The sequence below is a fragment of the Triticum urartu genome, chromosome 2 (assembly GCF_003073215.2).
Source record: "Triticum urartu cultivar G1812 chromosome 2, Tu2.1, whole genome shotgun sequence".
Classification (NCBI taxonomy): Eukaryota; Viridiplantae; Streptophyta; class Magnoliopsida; order Poales; family Poaceae; genus Triticum; species Triticum urartu.
The window spans coordinates 480242135-480259087 of record NC_053023.1 but is presented as its reverse complement, the minus strand read 5'-3'; the positions used below and the strand labels follow the sequence as shown (position 1 = coordinate 480259087).

General features: G+C 41.2%; 1 protein-coding gene and 1 pseudogene across 1 annotated transcript; both read left to right on the top strand.

Moving 5' to 3' along the window:
- Positions 1-1142: 1142 nt before the first annotated feature.
- On the top strand, positions 1143-4753 carry LOC125537091 (NADH-ubiquinone oxidoreductase chain 6-like). Its single transcript, XM_048700387.1, has 2 exons — positions 1143-1163; positions 3646-4753. Exons 1-2 carry the CDS (start codon positions 1143-1145, stop codon positions 4630-4632), a joined length of 1008 nt encoding a protein of 335 aa, XP_048556344.1. The 3' UTR covers positions 4633-4753.
- A 5375-nt stretch (positions 4754-10128) lies between these two features.
- LOC125541698 lies at positions 10129-11985 on the top strand (annotated as a pseudogene).
- Positions 11986-16953: the final 4968 nt, after the last annotated feature.

Here is a 16953-nt window from a genome sequence, read left to right as displayed (position 1 = left end):
GAAATCCTCACCCTGGACCGCATCGCTACCGATGATCGAAGGAGCCATCAAGCCTTATGGTGACGACACAGTGGAACTCTCAATGAAAGCACCAATGTCGGTGTCAAGACCGGCGGATCTCGGGTAGGGGGTCCCGAACTGTGCGTCTAAGGCGGATGGTAACAGGAAGCAGGGGACACGATGTTTACCCAGGTTCGGGCCCTCTTGATGGAGGTATTACCCTATGTCCTGCTTGATTGTTCTTGATGATATGAGTATTACAAGAGTTGATCTACCACGAGATCGTAGAGGCTAAACCCTAGAAGCTAGCCTATGGTATGATTGTATATGTTGTCCTACGGACTAAACCCTCTGGTTTATATAGACACCGGAGGGGGCTAGGGTTACACAGAGTCGGTTACAAGGGAGGAGATCTTATTATCCGTATTTCCTAGCTTGCCTTCTACGCCAAGGAGAGTCCCATCCGGACACGGGATGAAGTCTTCAATCTTGTATCTTCATAGTCCAATAGTCCGGCCAAAGGATAAAGTCCGGCTGTCTGGAGACCCCCTAATCCAGGACTCCCTCAATGTTTCTTACTCTTCTGTTCATGAAGTGTTTACAATTTTTATATTGTATGAGTATATATCCCAAAAAGCATCAGAAAAATGTACAATCACATTCAAGTATTGTATTTTTTCTCTTGATGGATACTATCCGAGGAAAAAACTCTTGACATGGCGTCGTAACCTCTGTTCTGTTGTAAACATGTCTGTAGTACCATGTATCATCAAGAATTTAAATCGTTATTAAGAGTAACATGGCACTCTCTATATGCTCTAGGTAAACTTGTATTGGATACACAATTCTTGTTTTTTTCTATTTGGGCAAGAATTCATGTATGAGAAAATAATAAAGCTCTTTCCTATATTGGTTTTATGTCTCGGCAGACCATTACTGGTTTTGCTACCACATCATGCAGAATTTGGTGTGGGTTAGAGGCCATGGGGTTATTATGGATGTTCAAGAATATGGCCCCCAAGATATACGCCTACTCAATAGTGAGCTATTGGTACTTATGACATGGAATTTATTTGCTTCAAAAAATATGGCATAATGTTATTTCTTTAGCAATTTTTTTATATTTTATATCTATTGGTCACATGGCTGGTGATGGCTCTCAGGTATACTACACTATTGATGGTATCCTTATCTTTGTTCACGGTTATGTATTGAGATTGATATGTAACTATTTCATCTTCTATTATAAACATTGTCTTTTTCAAATCCAGTGAGCATTCTTGTAAAACAGTGTCCACTCACATCGGTGGACTAAATTATCTAAGACTTAATATTCGCAGATCATGGTGAAAGGCATTATGAATTACAATTTACAAGTGTGCTTTTCAATATATTATCATCTATCCCGCGGGTTTGTACTCACTTTATAGTTTGGCACAGTTGATTTGTCGATGTCCAAAATGGATATATTTTTATCTATGACAATAATGTGTACCCACACCATAGCCACTACAAAATCATACAACTTATATTTACGAGATCTTTCAGAATGAGATGGAGCTCCTTAATGATTCGAAAAAATGTATTTATATGCCTATTTGACAATTTGCCCTTCAATAATCACAGCAAAAGAGGAAACAATCTACAATATATGATATTAAAGAGTGTAAATAGTACCTCTATTTTGTTCTCCAAAAGGATCTCTTGGGATAAATTCATGTTGTCTATCGAATCATGTTGCATTAAGAAGTATCACACTGGAATTAACTACTCAATATATTATTAGATTTAATGATCTTCATAACAACTTATCAGAGACCAGAATGGAAGAATATATTATTGTCTCTATGCAGCAACATGACTACAATGGCATCAGACTTCTGAAAATACAACTTGAGCAACACCACATACATTGTGTATCTATTTGATTCATATATTTGTGATTGTTTTCTTTTATATTAAAATAAGATGTATCACATTTGGTCAACATTTGAGATGTGTATTATTTAATTCATATATATTGACGTCTATCACATTTGGTCAACATTTGAGACGTGTGTTGCATGTGCAAGCTTACTAGTGCTAAGAAAGAGAGTTGGAAGTTTCAAAGAATCAAATTGCAAGTCCCTTTGAAGTAATTTTGAAAACCCACTTTCAATTTGGAGTTATTTGGCTTTTATTTAAATTACTTTTCTCCAAAAACAAAATATATGGAAAATAGGGTTAAATGATTCCCTACAGTAGAAAAATGGAGAGAAATGAGTTTGAAATCATTTTAGTATTTTAAAATATTTGTATTTGGTTTTTAAATGAACCAGCAATACTGTTTGCTTTATTGAAGTTTTTTTGAAATTTATTTGCCGCCGAAAATAGGTTCATGTTTTAGGAAATCTTTTTCTAAATTTTATATATAATATTCCTATGTAAATTTTGATTTTATTTTCATTATTAAGTTTTCCTTTTGTGTTCCTATTTTTTTTAAACTGTGCGAGCTATCGCCCACATGCACAGCATAGTAGCATCTCACGCTTCATTGTTTTTTCCTCCTAAATGGGCCAGGCCCAGCCAGCCTTTTCCTTTCCAGGTTTATTTTTCTTCCTTTGACAAAAAAAATACACCACGTACGCGCGCGGCCAGCTGATACTCGTGCGAGGCGCTTAGTTTTTCTCCTCTGTTTCGTTTATTTTCGCCTACTTTTGGTCTCATATTGCCTAGCTAAAGACCTCTAAGCCTCCTTCCCATCTATAAATATAGACCCATAGAGCCTCCAAAAATCATCCACTTCGTGTTAAATTAATATTTTGATTTGACTAGTTTCACAAAAGAAAAATATATTTCTTCTCTCTGAGGGACTTCTGGAAGTTGTCTCCTTTCTCTAAAGTCGTCTTTTTTCTACCTTATAAAGGTATCTTTCTTCATATTTTTTCATACTCCCATAGCTTATTATTTCTAGACTAATATGGTAGAATAATTATATTACCAATTAGTCTCTGTATTTATAAATTAGACCTATAATTCTTTTAGTCATAACACAGTTTGGCCCTGATTTTTCAAATAGGCATAACTTTTTACCGGTTCATCCAAATTAGATAAAGCCAACTCCTAAATTTTTGTCTTGATTTCACATACCTAGTGAATCTATCAAATAAACTTTTTGCAACTTTCAAATTTCGAAATTTATTCAGATTCATATTCAAACTTCTTTTGATCATATCTTTTTATCCGTAGCTCCATTTCCAATGAACCCAACTGCATCAGATTCGTACTGAAATAATCTTTCCGTTCGACCAATTAGTGTCATCTTTCCAACATATTTGATCTTAGCCATTTACTCTACTAGTCCACCAAAGAGTTGTTACACAACATTCTAAGCAGATTCAATGCTATGTTGAATTACTTGATCCGTTATTTTCAATCTAGTAATTCTTTTTCCTACATATTCATATTGACTTCCTACATCTAGTAGCATCATTACTTTCAACTTTTGATCTTTTCAAATTTGAACGATTCAAATTTATACTCGAAGCTTCACTTGATCATATCTTGTAAACTGTAGAGCCTTTTCAATTGATTTCTTTTTCAAATTGAATCCCTAGGCGTAATCTAACATCTTAAGCCATCACCGCACGTTTTCATCGAAATTAGGATCTGATCTTGCAAAATAATTTGATTTGGTTCTTCTTGGTCTCTGGTTTGATGGTTGTACGTGCTAAAAATCCGGTACATTTCGTTTTGTTTCCCATCCTAGTCTTTTGCGACACTTCTGGTTTACTTATTTTGTTAGGTCTCGACTTCTCCGCTATGATCTCCCCAGTAGTTCATATAGGAGCTATTGCCGTTTCATTCCTATTCGTGGTTATGATGTTCAATATTCAAATAGTGGAGATTCACGAAGAAGTATTGCGCTATTTACCAGTGAGTGGTATTATTGGACTGATCTTTTGGTGGGAAATGTTCTTCATTTTAGATAATGAAACCATTCCATTACTACCAACCCACAAAAATACGACCTCTCTGAGATATACGGTTTATGCCGGAAAGGTACGAAGTTGGACTAATTTGGAAACATTGGGCAATTTGCTTTATACCTACTATTCCGTCTGGTTTTTGGTTTCTAGTCTGATTTTATTAGTAGCTATGATTGGGGCTATAGTACTTACTATGCATAGGACTACAAAGGTGAAAAGACAGGATGTATTCCGACGAAATGCCTTGGATTCTAGGAGGAATATAATGAACAGGACTATTTCTCCTTTTGGCCATAGCCATAGAAGAAGCTTCTCCTCCAAAGCGGAGGGAGGGGAATCTCAGGATTCCTATAACCCTGCTTATATAGATTTTTTAAGACAACATTTAGGGTTTTTCCCGGGTTTGGTACAAAATCCGGATAAACTCCTTTCGGTTCTTAAAACGGAGGAAATTCTCTTTCTGGCTTTCCGCTTCCCGCGGGATGCGAACATGTTTAAATTGCCCCTAAAGAAGATCAAAGATATGATTCAAGACGCAATGGCTAAAGAGGAGGAAAACAGAGAAAAGCCTCCGGTGGAAGGTTGTGAAGACCGTCGTATGATGGAGGAGGAAAGGACAAAATTGCTTGAAGCATTTTCTTTCCTATGGGATAAAAAACAATGAATTAGAACTATTGAGTGGTGTAGGTATCCATCTTAGCAAATAGAGATACCGAGGCCCACCAACCTACTACTTGTTGGTTTGGTGGGGAAAGAGGAGTGGGTATGAGGGCTTCTTTCACTTTTTTAGGCTAGTTTACATCATTCCACATGATGATTTGCTAATTGTTTTATGATCCTTGACTAGCTATATAGACCCTAGGAACTTGCATGTGCTATTACTGCTGTATAAAGGAAAGGTGGCTCACGTTACCACTCTCCCCTATTCCTACAGAAGAAGAGTCCATCAAATGCAAGTCGCTACCAGTTTCCTATTTGGATGAATACCATCGCACCCTTTGACCTCGAAGTAATGAGTACTCAAGAATCCTGGAATTCCAGTCATGATGATCAGGACCGGAAGTACATCACCCTCATCAGGAAGAAAAGAGAGAGAAGTGGAGTAAAATGGATTCAAATGCCGCCATGCAAGTGAACAAAAGAAACCAGTTGAAATAGAAAGAGAATGAACAAAGTGTATCAATTCATGAGTTAGGAATTACTATTGGAAGATTGGGTGACTAATATCCTGAGAAAACGATCTCTTGCTTCCCTTGAAACATGCTGATAGGGACCATTTCGAATTAGTGAGAAGCTCAGTTTATGGGTCATGACGACATATCATATCGTTGTACAGTGCACTGTTCTTTAGAGAATCTATGTTCAGTGAACAAGATGTAGTGAGGGGTGCTACTTTAGTGTTATTCCTAGACTGATGAAGTGAAGATTAGGCTCGCTAAATAGTGGACCAACTGAGAATGTTTGTTTCTCTTTTCTGTAGATATTCTCAATATTCCTTGAAAGCCTTATGAATGGTGGCGAGGATGTGGAAGAGCTAGTCATATAGTCCTTGAAGCTGATTCCCTTTATCGGTTAGCAAGGAGTTGAAGCTTGAGTTACTTTCATTCAGCTTTCGTTCCTGTGGAATGAAGTTGTTCAGAGGTCTCAAAGTAGATCTTCTCAGACAGCGAGTAATATCTCTACTACAACTTTCCTTCCACTTTATGTTGAGCAAGTTCACTGTTAGCTTTCCCGCCAAAGGACAGCAAGCAGGAATGTGAATCATCATAGTTTCTGTTTTCAGACAAGTACAGCGTTCCACCTTTATCATATTAGCAAATAGCTGATCTTAAGAGGATCTCAAATAAGGACATACTTTTGCGTATTTCCGAATGGAGCAGATAGTCATTCAACTGATGCTTTGAAAGTATTAAACGAGGCGATGTGTTTAATCTGTCTTTCCTCATTGCATTCCTATACTTCCTGCTTAGTATTCAAAACCATGTGATGGTACACTATTTTTTGCTATAACTTGATTTCTCTAACAACTCCAATATGACTTTCTTTTTCGTGGAGAAACATGTTCGGATGCAACTTTCATGAAAAAATAAGCATAAAGAATTAACTGGCCAGTGAATTTTATGAATGAGGGCTCTCGGGAAAGCAGACTTAAGGAAGGTAGGCAATTTTCATACAAGAAGAGCATTTAAGAACAGCTCATAAGCATTCCAAGTGCAGAGATGACTCGAGGACCTCGTCAGATAAGCATATCCTATGGTAATGGGGTACTGGTCAGTCACTTGGGTAGAAACTGAACTAGTGGTTGTCAATTAAAAAGTCCTCTGTGGCTAACGCTTCTACTGCTATCGGCAGGGCTTAGTCTCTCGTGGTTCATTTCCACCAGAGAGCATCTGTTTGGTAATTAGCGTATATAGTTGATCACTCTAATGACAACGGATTCGATTCGCAAATTTCTCGTGATTGACCGAGGAGGTTAGCGACTGCTCTCCCTACGGAATCTCAAGTAGAGCATTGCATAGCTGGCAGGACACGATGGGCTCAGGGTTTCGACTGCTGTCATTCCGATCTTAGGTCTCGCTTCAGCGAATTCAGAAGTGGTCCTTTGTCAATGACTTACTTTCCTAGTAGCAGAGATGCAAGAATAACTACTTTCTTTCTGCTAGGCGTTTCTTGTTGCCAGCTGAGAAATAATACTCGTTTTTTTCGGATGAGGGGGAGTGTCTTTGTTTGTTCACGTGGCAATCCGGGAGGAAGGGGCAGGACTTGTTGTTCGGGCAGTCTAGTTTTGTTTTGTTTGTGCCAGTGTCCCAGTGAGGAAGTAGGCTTTGCTGTTCAACAAACCGCCTCTCTTCTCTCTCCGCTTCCCTGATGTTCTTCTCTTGTCTTCGGTATTGTATATATTTTTTTGATTCAGATTCACTCCATAACTATAAGAAGAGTGTGGATGGAGGAATGGATTACGAGGAGACATTTCCTTATAAAATGGATTAAGGTGGGTTTCGGAAGGAGGAAGGCTCGTTTCATTATCGAATATCGTGTAGAACTCACTTGCCCTGCCTTTTGCTAGGAGAGTGTAGTTCGAGCATTCTATTGTGTGCTCGATCCGTGATACGCAAAGCAATCTCCTGTTTACTATTGATCTAATGACAGTTGATTGAGACTTGCCATTGTCGTCTTTCGAAAGCGAACTCTTATCTGGTTGCACTCGGGTTCTCCTGTCGACTTGTTTTTCAATAGTAAATCACAGGCAGTATGCCCTATTTGAAAACATGCAATGAGGGTACGAGCAACACTCCCCAAACTTGGCATGACTCATCGCCATCTTGTATTCATGATCTTACCTCTATTGGTCACAAATGCATAGCATAGGATCGAGTGGATCGGCACCCAATAGGCCAGATTTTCCTATCTTTGATGTTAGAAGTGATTCCAATCTATTTTTCTATAGTGATAGTTCACACATTAGCAATTAGCACTGCCTCAAAGCAAACATAGGAACTAGGGAGTTCATCGAGAGAAAGTCCCTTTAGTTTCGTACTTCCCTGTTTCGGATTTGCATATGTCTTTAATCGCAATAGTTGTAGAGAAATCCCTCAATCACGGGACAATCCTCCAGGGCAAAGGTACTTCCAAAGCTCAGAAGGTTCATCTGTGCATGAAAGGAATGAAACAAATTCCATAGAAAAAATAGGAAAATCCCCACCGAGATCGGTACCTATCTAGATCCCCAGCTTCGACAACAAAACTCCTTCGCATTTTGCGACCATTCCCGCGAGGACTACGATTCGGATTATCTAATGTCATCCCCAAACAGAATTACACCTCTTAAGAGGAAGGGACGGCCCTCTATCCGGTGTGGGTTCCTACGAATTATTGTCTGGTTCCGGATCCAGGTCCCTCTGCCCTTGCTTTTTGTTATTCCATAGGGGTATGGATTGAAGTAATCACTAATCCAGGAAAGATGGATCTTTAGCTAGAAAAACGAAAAGCCAATACGCCATGTATCAAAACAATAGGGATAGGGGTAGTTGTATACCACCTACGAATAGGAAGATCCTGGGTTTTGTAAGAAAACTACGAATAGGAAGATCCTGGGTTTTGTAAGAAAACTACGAATAGGAAGATCCTGGGTTTTGTAAGAAAACTACGAATAGGAAGATCCTGGGTTTTGTAAGAAAACTACGAATAGGAAGATCCTGGGTTTTGTAAGAAATCCAATTTCATCAATTCTAAGCACGGTAACGGCAGTGCTCCTATCCAACGGCCGGGGATCTATTCGATTTCTCAATTTGCTAATGCCGATAAGCTTAGGTTGTTATTTCATCGTCTTGCGCTAAAAAGGCACCCTCCTATTATGCTAACAAAGGGACGGATAACGGCAAAGCGGAACAGCAATAGCGAAAGCAGGTACAGTAACGGCGCAATCCCTAAAAAAAGAATCAAAATAGAGAAATTTAGAGCGTTGCGAATTTCCTTCTTTTGATAATGCTACCTCCTATTATGCTAACAAAGGCATGGATAACGGGACATCGGGGCACAACTAGAAAATATATTCTTCTTTGCCGGTGCGAACCGTTCTTTTGAATAACAACCATTGGAAAGACTAGCGAAATCCGAATACTAATCCGAGGAAAGCCCATCCCTACTTCCCTTTGCTGTTGTTCCTCGAAATCCTCTACTAGTCATTGGTTTCAAAGCAAAGGTATCCGGTATAGGGGGTCGTGGGCAGGTTAGTGTTTCATTTCGATAGGTGATAGTGGTATACCCAAACCATATGGTATAGATCTTGGAAAGGAAAGTAAATCAAGTCCATCTTACAGGATTTCTTCACTTGCTTGGGCTTAAGCGGTACTAGTACCCGGAGAATAGTTCAATTCTCTTTCTCCACATGACACCCTTGTGTTGTCAAACTAATGAATCCCTCTCCGCCCCTGCTCCGACAAAGCAATAAGCACTAGGGTATCCACCCACCCGCCAGTTCGAATAGCCGGTTTCCTCCCCTTCCGCTCAAGCTAAAGGTTCTGGGCTACGGCTTCCGGTTCCGTATTCCGATTCGTCTTCGGATAGCATTAGAAAATCCCTTTCATGCCTTGCCAATACAACTATTATTTTTCTTAGCCGAGGAGCCTTTGGAAGTACCGTTGTTGGATCGGATTGAGCCATTATAGGATCGGATAAAGATTCACTCTTTGCCAATGCCTGCTTCCTTGGTTTCCTACTTTCTGCATCGAAAGTGACTTTTTGCTCAGTATCGAGAACCACTTCTTCTCCTTTTCGAGGCGTAGATCGCCCGTCATCTGATTTGCTTCGTCAAAGCGGATAGCATTATGGAATTGATTATATTCGTAGAAAAAGCACCCCTATTTAATAAGTCCTCGGAAATGATCTCATCCAGTACTTCTCTCAGCCTATTTGCCAAGACTTTGGAGCATAGCTTGTAAATGACATTGCACAAAGATATCGGCCTATACTGTGATATTTCTTGGGGGTTCTACTGTCAGCAAGTGCACTATTATTTACTTCACCGCGTACTTAAAGAATTGTTGGTAGCAAAGAACAGCACCTGATAGAAAGGATGCTAACCAAGCCTCTTCTGTTTAAGCAAGGCTAAGCCAGAATAAGGGGTACAGTAGGCTGGTGACCCTGACGATAGCACTAAGACTGCCTCGGGAATCTCCTCAATCGTTGAAGAGTGCCTCGGGAATTGAATAAAAGCACTGATATCCATATAATCCTACAATTATGCTCTATTCTCTTGAAGAGAAGACACTGAACTTCGTCATGTGCTATTGATCCTTTTGAACCTAAATTCACATTGGCATTCTAATCTTTGATTATTTCTTAATAAATTCGACCCGGAAGGCTTTTTAGCTGAACATAAGGAGTGGTGTGCGGACCCACAGGCAGTTACCAATATATCATTAGATTAGTTAATTCCCACGCGCCAAACAGGCGTCACCACACTGCCTCCCAAAGGCTTCTTTTAGGCTTCCCCGCCACATCACACGCTTGCTTGCTTTTGCTAATCCGATCCAGAAAAAACGAACATTCTCCCACGTGCTTCGGGCCTTGCAATAGAAGTAGATGCTACAGACGTGGTGTCATTATCAGCAATTCCTCAATCGATCAGAAGAAAGGGAATATAACCTGCCCTCATTGTCCTTCAATCATGGTGCAATGAATATCGTAGATAGAGTGATTTCGATCTCATATAGCTAGCTTTCCTTTCAAAGTGAAACGATTTTCCTTTTACGTTGAGATATTTGAATTGGATTTTATTTCACCACTACTATCGTAACGCACAGAAAACACTGACGTTTCCGCTCGCTTTCAACCACTGCCACTTTACCTGAGCACTGTGACGCAGTCGGTCAAGTATTGAGTTTCTGCTAGTATATCAAGGACTTATGAGAACTGAAAAGAAAAAAACGAAAAAAGGAATTCTCATAGTTCATTGAATTAAGGGAGGGCCATTCGTGGGGGGTTCGTGGAAGAGTTGGGTTCGATTCCCTTTATACGCGATGTGGCGAAAAAGACTGATTCAACGAAATATGCCATGCCAGCATTAAGATTTAAAACGTGTCGTCTACTTCCAGGAAATGTTCGGAACAGAGAACTTTCTCTAATCCAACGCCGTATTCTCCGAAGATTGAGGAACAAGAGGAGATCCATTAAAAGAAATCTTTCTCGGAGAGAAAATCTAAACAGTAACATCAAATCACAAACTACACGAAAGTTGTCTCTTTATTATGGGGATTTACCCATAAGGGAGATGCACAGAGGAAGAGAACGAACTTCATATATCCCTTTTTTACTCAATCAAGAAACAAGATCGGACGTGATTCCGGTTCGTCTCCATTTTAGTGACACTCTTCCTCAAGCAAGGCAGCCGATAAGTCATCGAAGGGTTTGTTTGAATAATGGACTGGTAACCATTACTCATTTGAAGTTTCCCACGGTGATCTAATATCTTTTAAAGAAAATGACGCGAGAACCCGCGGTTTTGAAATAAGGAGATCTTTCTATATCGACATATCAGTTGGAAAAATCATAGGCAAATTCCTATCGGCCATATCAGTTGGAAAAAGAAGAGGCAAATTCCTACCGGCCAGAATCTGGAGAAGAACAAAAAAAGAATGGTTCCGCTTACTCACAACTCAGAGGGGATGCCGCTTACTACTCAAATCCAAGGAATTGCAAAAGTTGCGTTCTTATATGCAAGAAGAAGACTTTGAAAGAACAAAGAAGTTTGGATCCGCAAAAGTATGCTTAGGCAGTTCCTTCGCTGAGCACAACAGAATGAAGAGGAATTTGTTTCATTTCAAATACTTCTTCTTATTGAAAAGAGGGAAGGAGAAAAACCGAAATCTTCCTACTCGAACAATAAGTCCTTTTGTAGAAAAGTCTTCTTTATATAGTAATTCGACCTATTGCTCATTATTCGGATCCCCGTTTACTAGGAAGATAAGAATCAAAAGGATCGAACTACCTACTCATTATTCGGAGGTGAATCATAGAACACTAAAAGCTGTGGTATCTTATGGACCTAACATAGGTCACATCCCTCACGACATAAGATTGAAAGATCCAAACCTTCCTCTTCGGAGCGGAAACGGACGTGGCCAAAACATATAAAAAAAGATCGGCCTAGTCGCTCATAGGGACATATCTATCCGGATAGAGGATAGTCTAGATCAATTTTGAGAAAAATCTCTCTCTATATAGATAGGTATCTCTGTGGATAGAGATAAAGATAGGGATCCCTATAAATCGAAATATATGGAAAAAGTGCACTTTTTGACTACTACTACTATTTCTTAGACTTTTTCAAGGAAACATCGTTTTTTCGATTTTGACTGAATTGGTCGGAGCGTAGACGAGCAAGCAGAGCCCAGGAAAGAGGTCAGATCGTCATAGAGCAGTCGACTATAAGTATAAGACTGCTGGCCTAAGAGAAGGCAGTCTCTCTCGGGAAACATGGCCCAATTTCTCTTCTTTCTTTTCACACGGGCAACAATTGGGAATAAAACAGACCATGAACATGAGTTTAAAATGTAAAAAAAAGGGAAGAGTGCATTCTCCACTTTCTTATCTCGAAAATGCGTAATATAGTGATGTCATGTGTCTGTTTCTCTGAAAAGGTGGGTCGGCCCTTAGGGCAAACAGTAGTGCCAGGTTCCATTGTGGAACGGTCGTTTGCCGGTGACCTTTGTCCGCTGTAGTACGAGTGACTGGGCGCATCGCATCCAATCTCTCATGTCAATGAGTCAGTTAGAAAACAGCTCCAAATGAATCAGTGATTTCCCCTTTATTTCCCTCGGAACCAAGGGGAACAAGACGAGATTCCGTGTTCACTTATCGATTCCAAAATGAATCGAATTCGTGAACTTTATAACGATATTACTCCTCTTCCTTACGGCTCCCCTGTGCCTAGTGATTTCTCGTGCTCGATTCATCCCATTCTAGTATATCTACTCGGCTATCCTTAGAAAAGTCAAAAGATAAGGAGCTCAACCTGTGGAAATCCTACTACCATCGGCTGTCACATTCGTTCCCACTTACCGCAGGGATGGATCAAGTAACTGGTGATTCTTTTCAAGGTCAGATGCTTTTTGGGCTTATTTTCTAAAAAATCTTCATTTTGATCGAAAAAACCCAGGGTTAGGCGAATGCGCGGGTACTCTTGATCTGGCTGCTCCATGTAAATTTCCTCATCCAACTCCCCATTAAGGAAAGCCGTCTGCCCATCTGATGAACGAGAAGACCGTGCGAGGCAGCCCGTGATAGTAGTACTCGAATGGTGGTAAATCTAGCCACAGGTGAGTAAGTATCAAAGAAATGCCTACTTTTGCTGCTATGCGGATGGAGGACTTTTGGGCCTGGCATTACGAGAAATCGGGATAGTTCTCAGTCCGTTCTGCTTACCGGATGTTGATAAAAACAAAGCAGCGACGGTGTACCCGTGGATCCACTATGCAATAGACCACTCGGGTAGTGTTGCCATAGGCGACACGCAGAGCCCGCACTGTCAGATGGGAGAGCACCAACGGCCTTTGGACGATGTCAGGAACGGGGGACCTTGAAGGATCAGGAAGAGAAACATCTGAGCCACCGTCAGACTCATCACCGTCGGAGCCAGCGTTGTCAGGCGCCTGAATAGCATGGGATCAGTCCATCATCGCCCGCAGCTTCACTTCACTTCAGTTCAGCTCAGCATACTAGGGAGACCACGGGGAATGTGAGAGTACTGACATATGACCCAATCGCGACAAAGCCTTGTGCTGCAACAACTGTGGCTAGGGATAAGAGTTCCTCGGCTGCAACTTCCAATAACTAAGCTCGCGTAAAAGTATTAGTTAGCGGGTCTTGGTTGAATAGTGGATCTTGGTTGAGAAACTCATAGATAGATATTGATCTGTTTGCTCTCCGCTTAGTGGTTTCTTACTCGGTCTCCTCATCTGAATAGATGGTCGCACGCTTCAACTAGAATCCAAACCATAGCAGAACGGGGGCTCAAAAGGAAACTTCAGAGCTGGAATATATAATCCCCAGTAGTACACTTAGCCCTTCGGCCTTATTTCAACTTGAACATGAATTTGCAGCACATTTTGGTGTTATTATATTAACATAAGCATTGAACACTGACGGCTAGCCCATACATGCAAACACAAGAAATCAAACCAAACAAAGACACTTAGCATAGGAGTAGATCGGAATCAAACTAAGACAAAGAACACCTGACATGAAAACAAATGTCTCCAGACACTTATTGAATTTAAACCAACCTTAGAAAACTAAAAAGAGTCTACGGACTCTTCTATTCTAGCGAGATGCTAGACGAATAAAGAGCACTTGCTACTCCACCCGCAGCGCTTCCTGCCTCTCCTCCAAACCCTCTATGCGCTCTCTGGTAGCGCGAATGCGCGCTTCTTTCTTTGCAGGATCCATTGTTCTAACACTTCTCAACTGGTTGTTTAGCACTCTACGGTGCCCTTCAATCTCATTTTCCAGTTGCTCCGTTTCGGTAGCAATTGCAGAAAGCCTGTTTGCGGTTGCAGCATCCATAGCAATGCGTGCTAGTACTCAATTTCTTTGTGATGAAGTGAAGATATCTATATACCATTTATAGAGTGGTAGAGTAATATCGCCATGCAGTACGAATTGCATGGCTGCATGCAGCCTTTATGAACAAACAAACTTTGCAAAGCCGTTTCACCTAATCGATTCCGTCGGCGGATCATCCACGTCACGAATTGAATGGCAGGCACAATTCTTACTAGTTCTCCGCCCTACTTTTTTCAGTTGAAGACTATCAGGCCTGGAAATGGAAACTTTGGACCCAGGAGACGGTTTGATGTCTCGTGCATAGCCAGCCCAAGGCGCTGCCCATAAGGGTCACTGTATGTAGGTTTTCAGCTCTAAGGTCCCCACTCATCACAATCGTTGGCCCTCATCCCACATTGGAGCATAGCGTTAGTATCTTTCGGTGTATCAACAACATAGGCACCTGATCTATTTGAACTTTAAACCACAAGGGAAGTTTTCACATAAGCTGCCGGATTCCCTTTCACTTAAAGCCATTCCAACAATCTATTCGTCGTAAGCCCTTCTAGCAGCAATCCAAACGTCCCTCCATCTGCATCTCCCTAACAGTCTCTGCACGTGGATCTCTTCTACTAGTGATTCAATTGGGGCCAATCCTGCCGCATCCACTTCCTTCTATCAATTAGTGGAATCCCCAAAAGCGGAAGAAGTTCTTTGCGCTAAATACCTTCTTTGCAAGCCGTGGTCCCACAACGGACAGAAATGGCCATCAGAAAGTAGATTCATTTTATGATAGAAAAAGAATCTGCTTTCTTCTGGCACATGTATTTCTGAAAGGACTCCATCTTTGGAAAAGCTCGTTTGCACCTTGCATCGAATTAAACCACTCCTTTCACCGCGGATAAAGACTTGGTGGGTGGGGATGAGACGCTAAGGTAGGGTTCGGTCTGGATGAAACTATCTTTAACACGAGCTTCTTCCTTGTGCGAAGTACCAACTTATTGGAATTCAGCATTGCATATTCACTACTGAGATCTCTTATAAGTTTTGGGACCAGAATGAATTCTTCCTACAGACGCCGTAAAGGGTGCGGTTTAGCAACCAAGCGTACAATGACCGAAACCAACAGCTCCATCATTTCTGAGAACTTCTCTCTCGCATAGAGGAGATCTTGGCACTGCTTTATGTGTTCAATCTAGGGAGCCGCCCTCTTCTTCATATCTTGCTTGATATTGGTTTCATAATGAAAAGAGGAAGGAGTGTCGAAGCGATGTCGCTTCTCTGCTCTCAGCTCTTTGCTCGAGATGATGTGATCTGATCGATCAGTCTAGAATCTGTAACCAATTGGCTAAGTCGCTAAGTCATTGCGGACACTTGCCATCCTCTCATATCGAAAGACGAACAACGACTTCCGGGGTAAAACGGAGGGCTAAAACCTGAGCCTCTTTTTCCATCCCAGGGGGTAGCGATTTCAAGAGTACTTGGTTTAAAACTTCCAGTTTATTCAAGTAGTTTCACTCGATGAAAAATGCATGCAAAATGCATTCTATTGCTGATTCTCTGTCAGGCATTACACCTCTGTCCCAAGCTGTTCGTGTTAAGGTGGCCGATGGCGCTGAGTTAACTTCCTTGTTTCTTCTGCTTGATTTGATCTTTGCAAGTATCTGCTGATACCGCTCCATCACATCAGCCAAGGAGCCCCACATTCCAGAGTGCAATGAATGCAACTCAGAAGCCATTCTTATCTGTCTATGCCCCATATCTTGGATCCGGGTCTGCGTATGAATAGTATTCGTATCACAGCCGAGCAAGAGGAATTGACTTACTCATTTCAAGCGGAAGTGGGGATTGAACCCAGTAGATACCTAGCAGCTAAAAGAGGTCCAAAGCACCGGATATGGCTCAAATAGTCCTTATAGAAATGATCTACGAACTATAACCTTTCGATAAGAAAGATTAGTTACACAAGATATATTATTCTTTCTCACTTCCTCTAGAAACCAAAGGGAGAAGGAGTGGGAGTTGAAAGCGACAGAGATAAAGTACCAGCAGCTGCAGTCGTAGGTGGAAGCCTTTCTTTCTTCTTGCACGTATTGAGCTTGGCGCTCCTTGAGATCTCGGAATAGCTCCGAACCAGCGACCTTGAGCGGGTCTCCTCAAAACCACCGTAACTACCCGCTGCGAGCCATGGTCCTTGTATGCTAAGGCGGAGATTAATTAATTGCTGCCACAGCAGGCGCCTATCTGTAGACAGATTGGATCGATAAATATAAAAAAAACTTGTCAAGCTTTGCAAGGTCCCCTTCTCAGAACAGCAGCAAGTCAGCACCAGGTCAAATTCTCCAATTACGGTAATATACCATAAACAATCATCGTTTAGGAGCTATATTATCCATCTAGGGGAGCTAGTATAGTTGGCCATAAGGTCACACCCCTTCTTCATTCCATTTTCTATTTTAGAACTTCGGGTTTCAAAGACTTTTCCCACAATAGAGGCTTTGTTCTTTTTGAGCAGAAAGAATGAATCTAGTATCGACGGAATGGTATCTATCTTCTTAATATTCGTTTTCCAGGGGAATGAGCCAACCCACACAAGAGTGCCTACTAGCTTGTCACGAACGCAGAGGAAAAGAAGTAAGATACCCCCGCCCCCGAGCCGGGACCCCTTCTTCTTGTACCGCTAGTGGTCTTGGATGAAGAACCACAAGAGCAACCTGAGGTAGTCGAGGAGGAGCCACAAGAGCAAGATGGAGGTTAAAATGAGACAGGTGGTAATACTTCTTTGGAATTGCTGCTTGCACTACGCAAAGAGACTACGACTAATGCTGGAAAGCCTCCGGTCCGATATGGCTATGAGCATGACATTGCAAATTGAGTTTCAGACTCTTATGTCTCACCCGCACACAAAGCATTCATTGCATCTCTACAATCAGTGTCTATT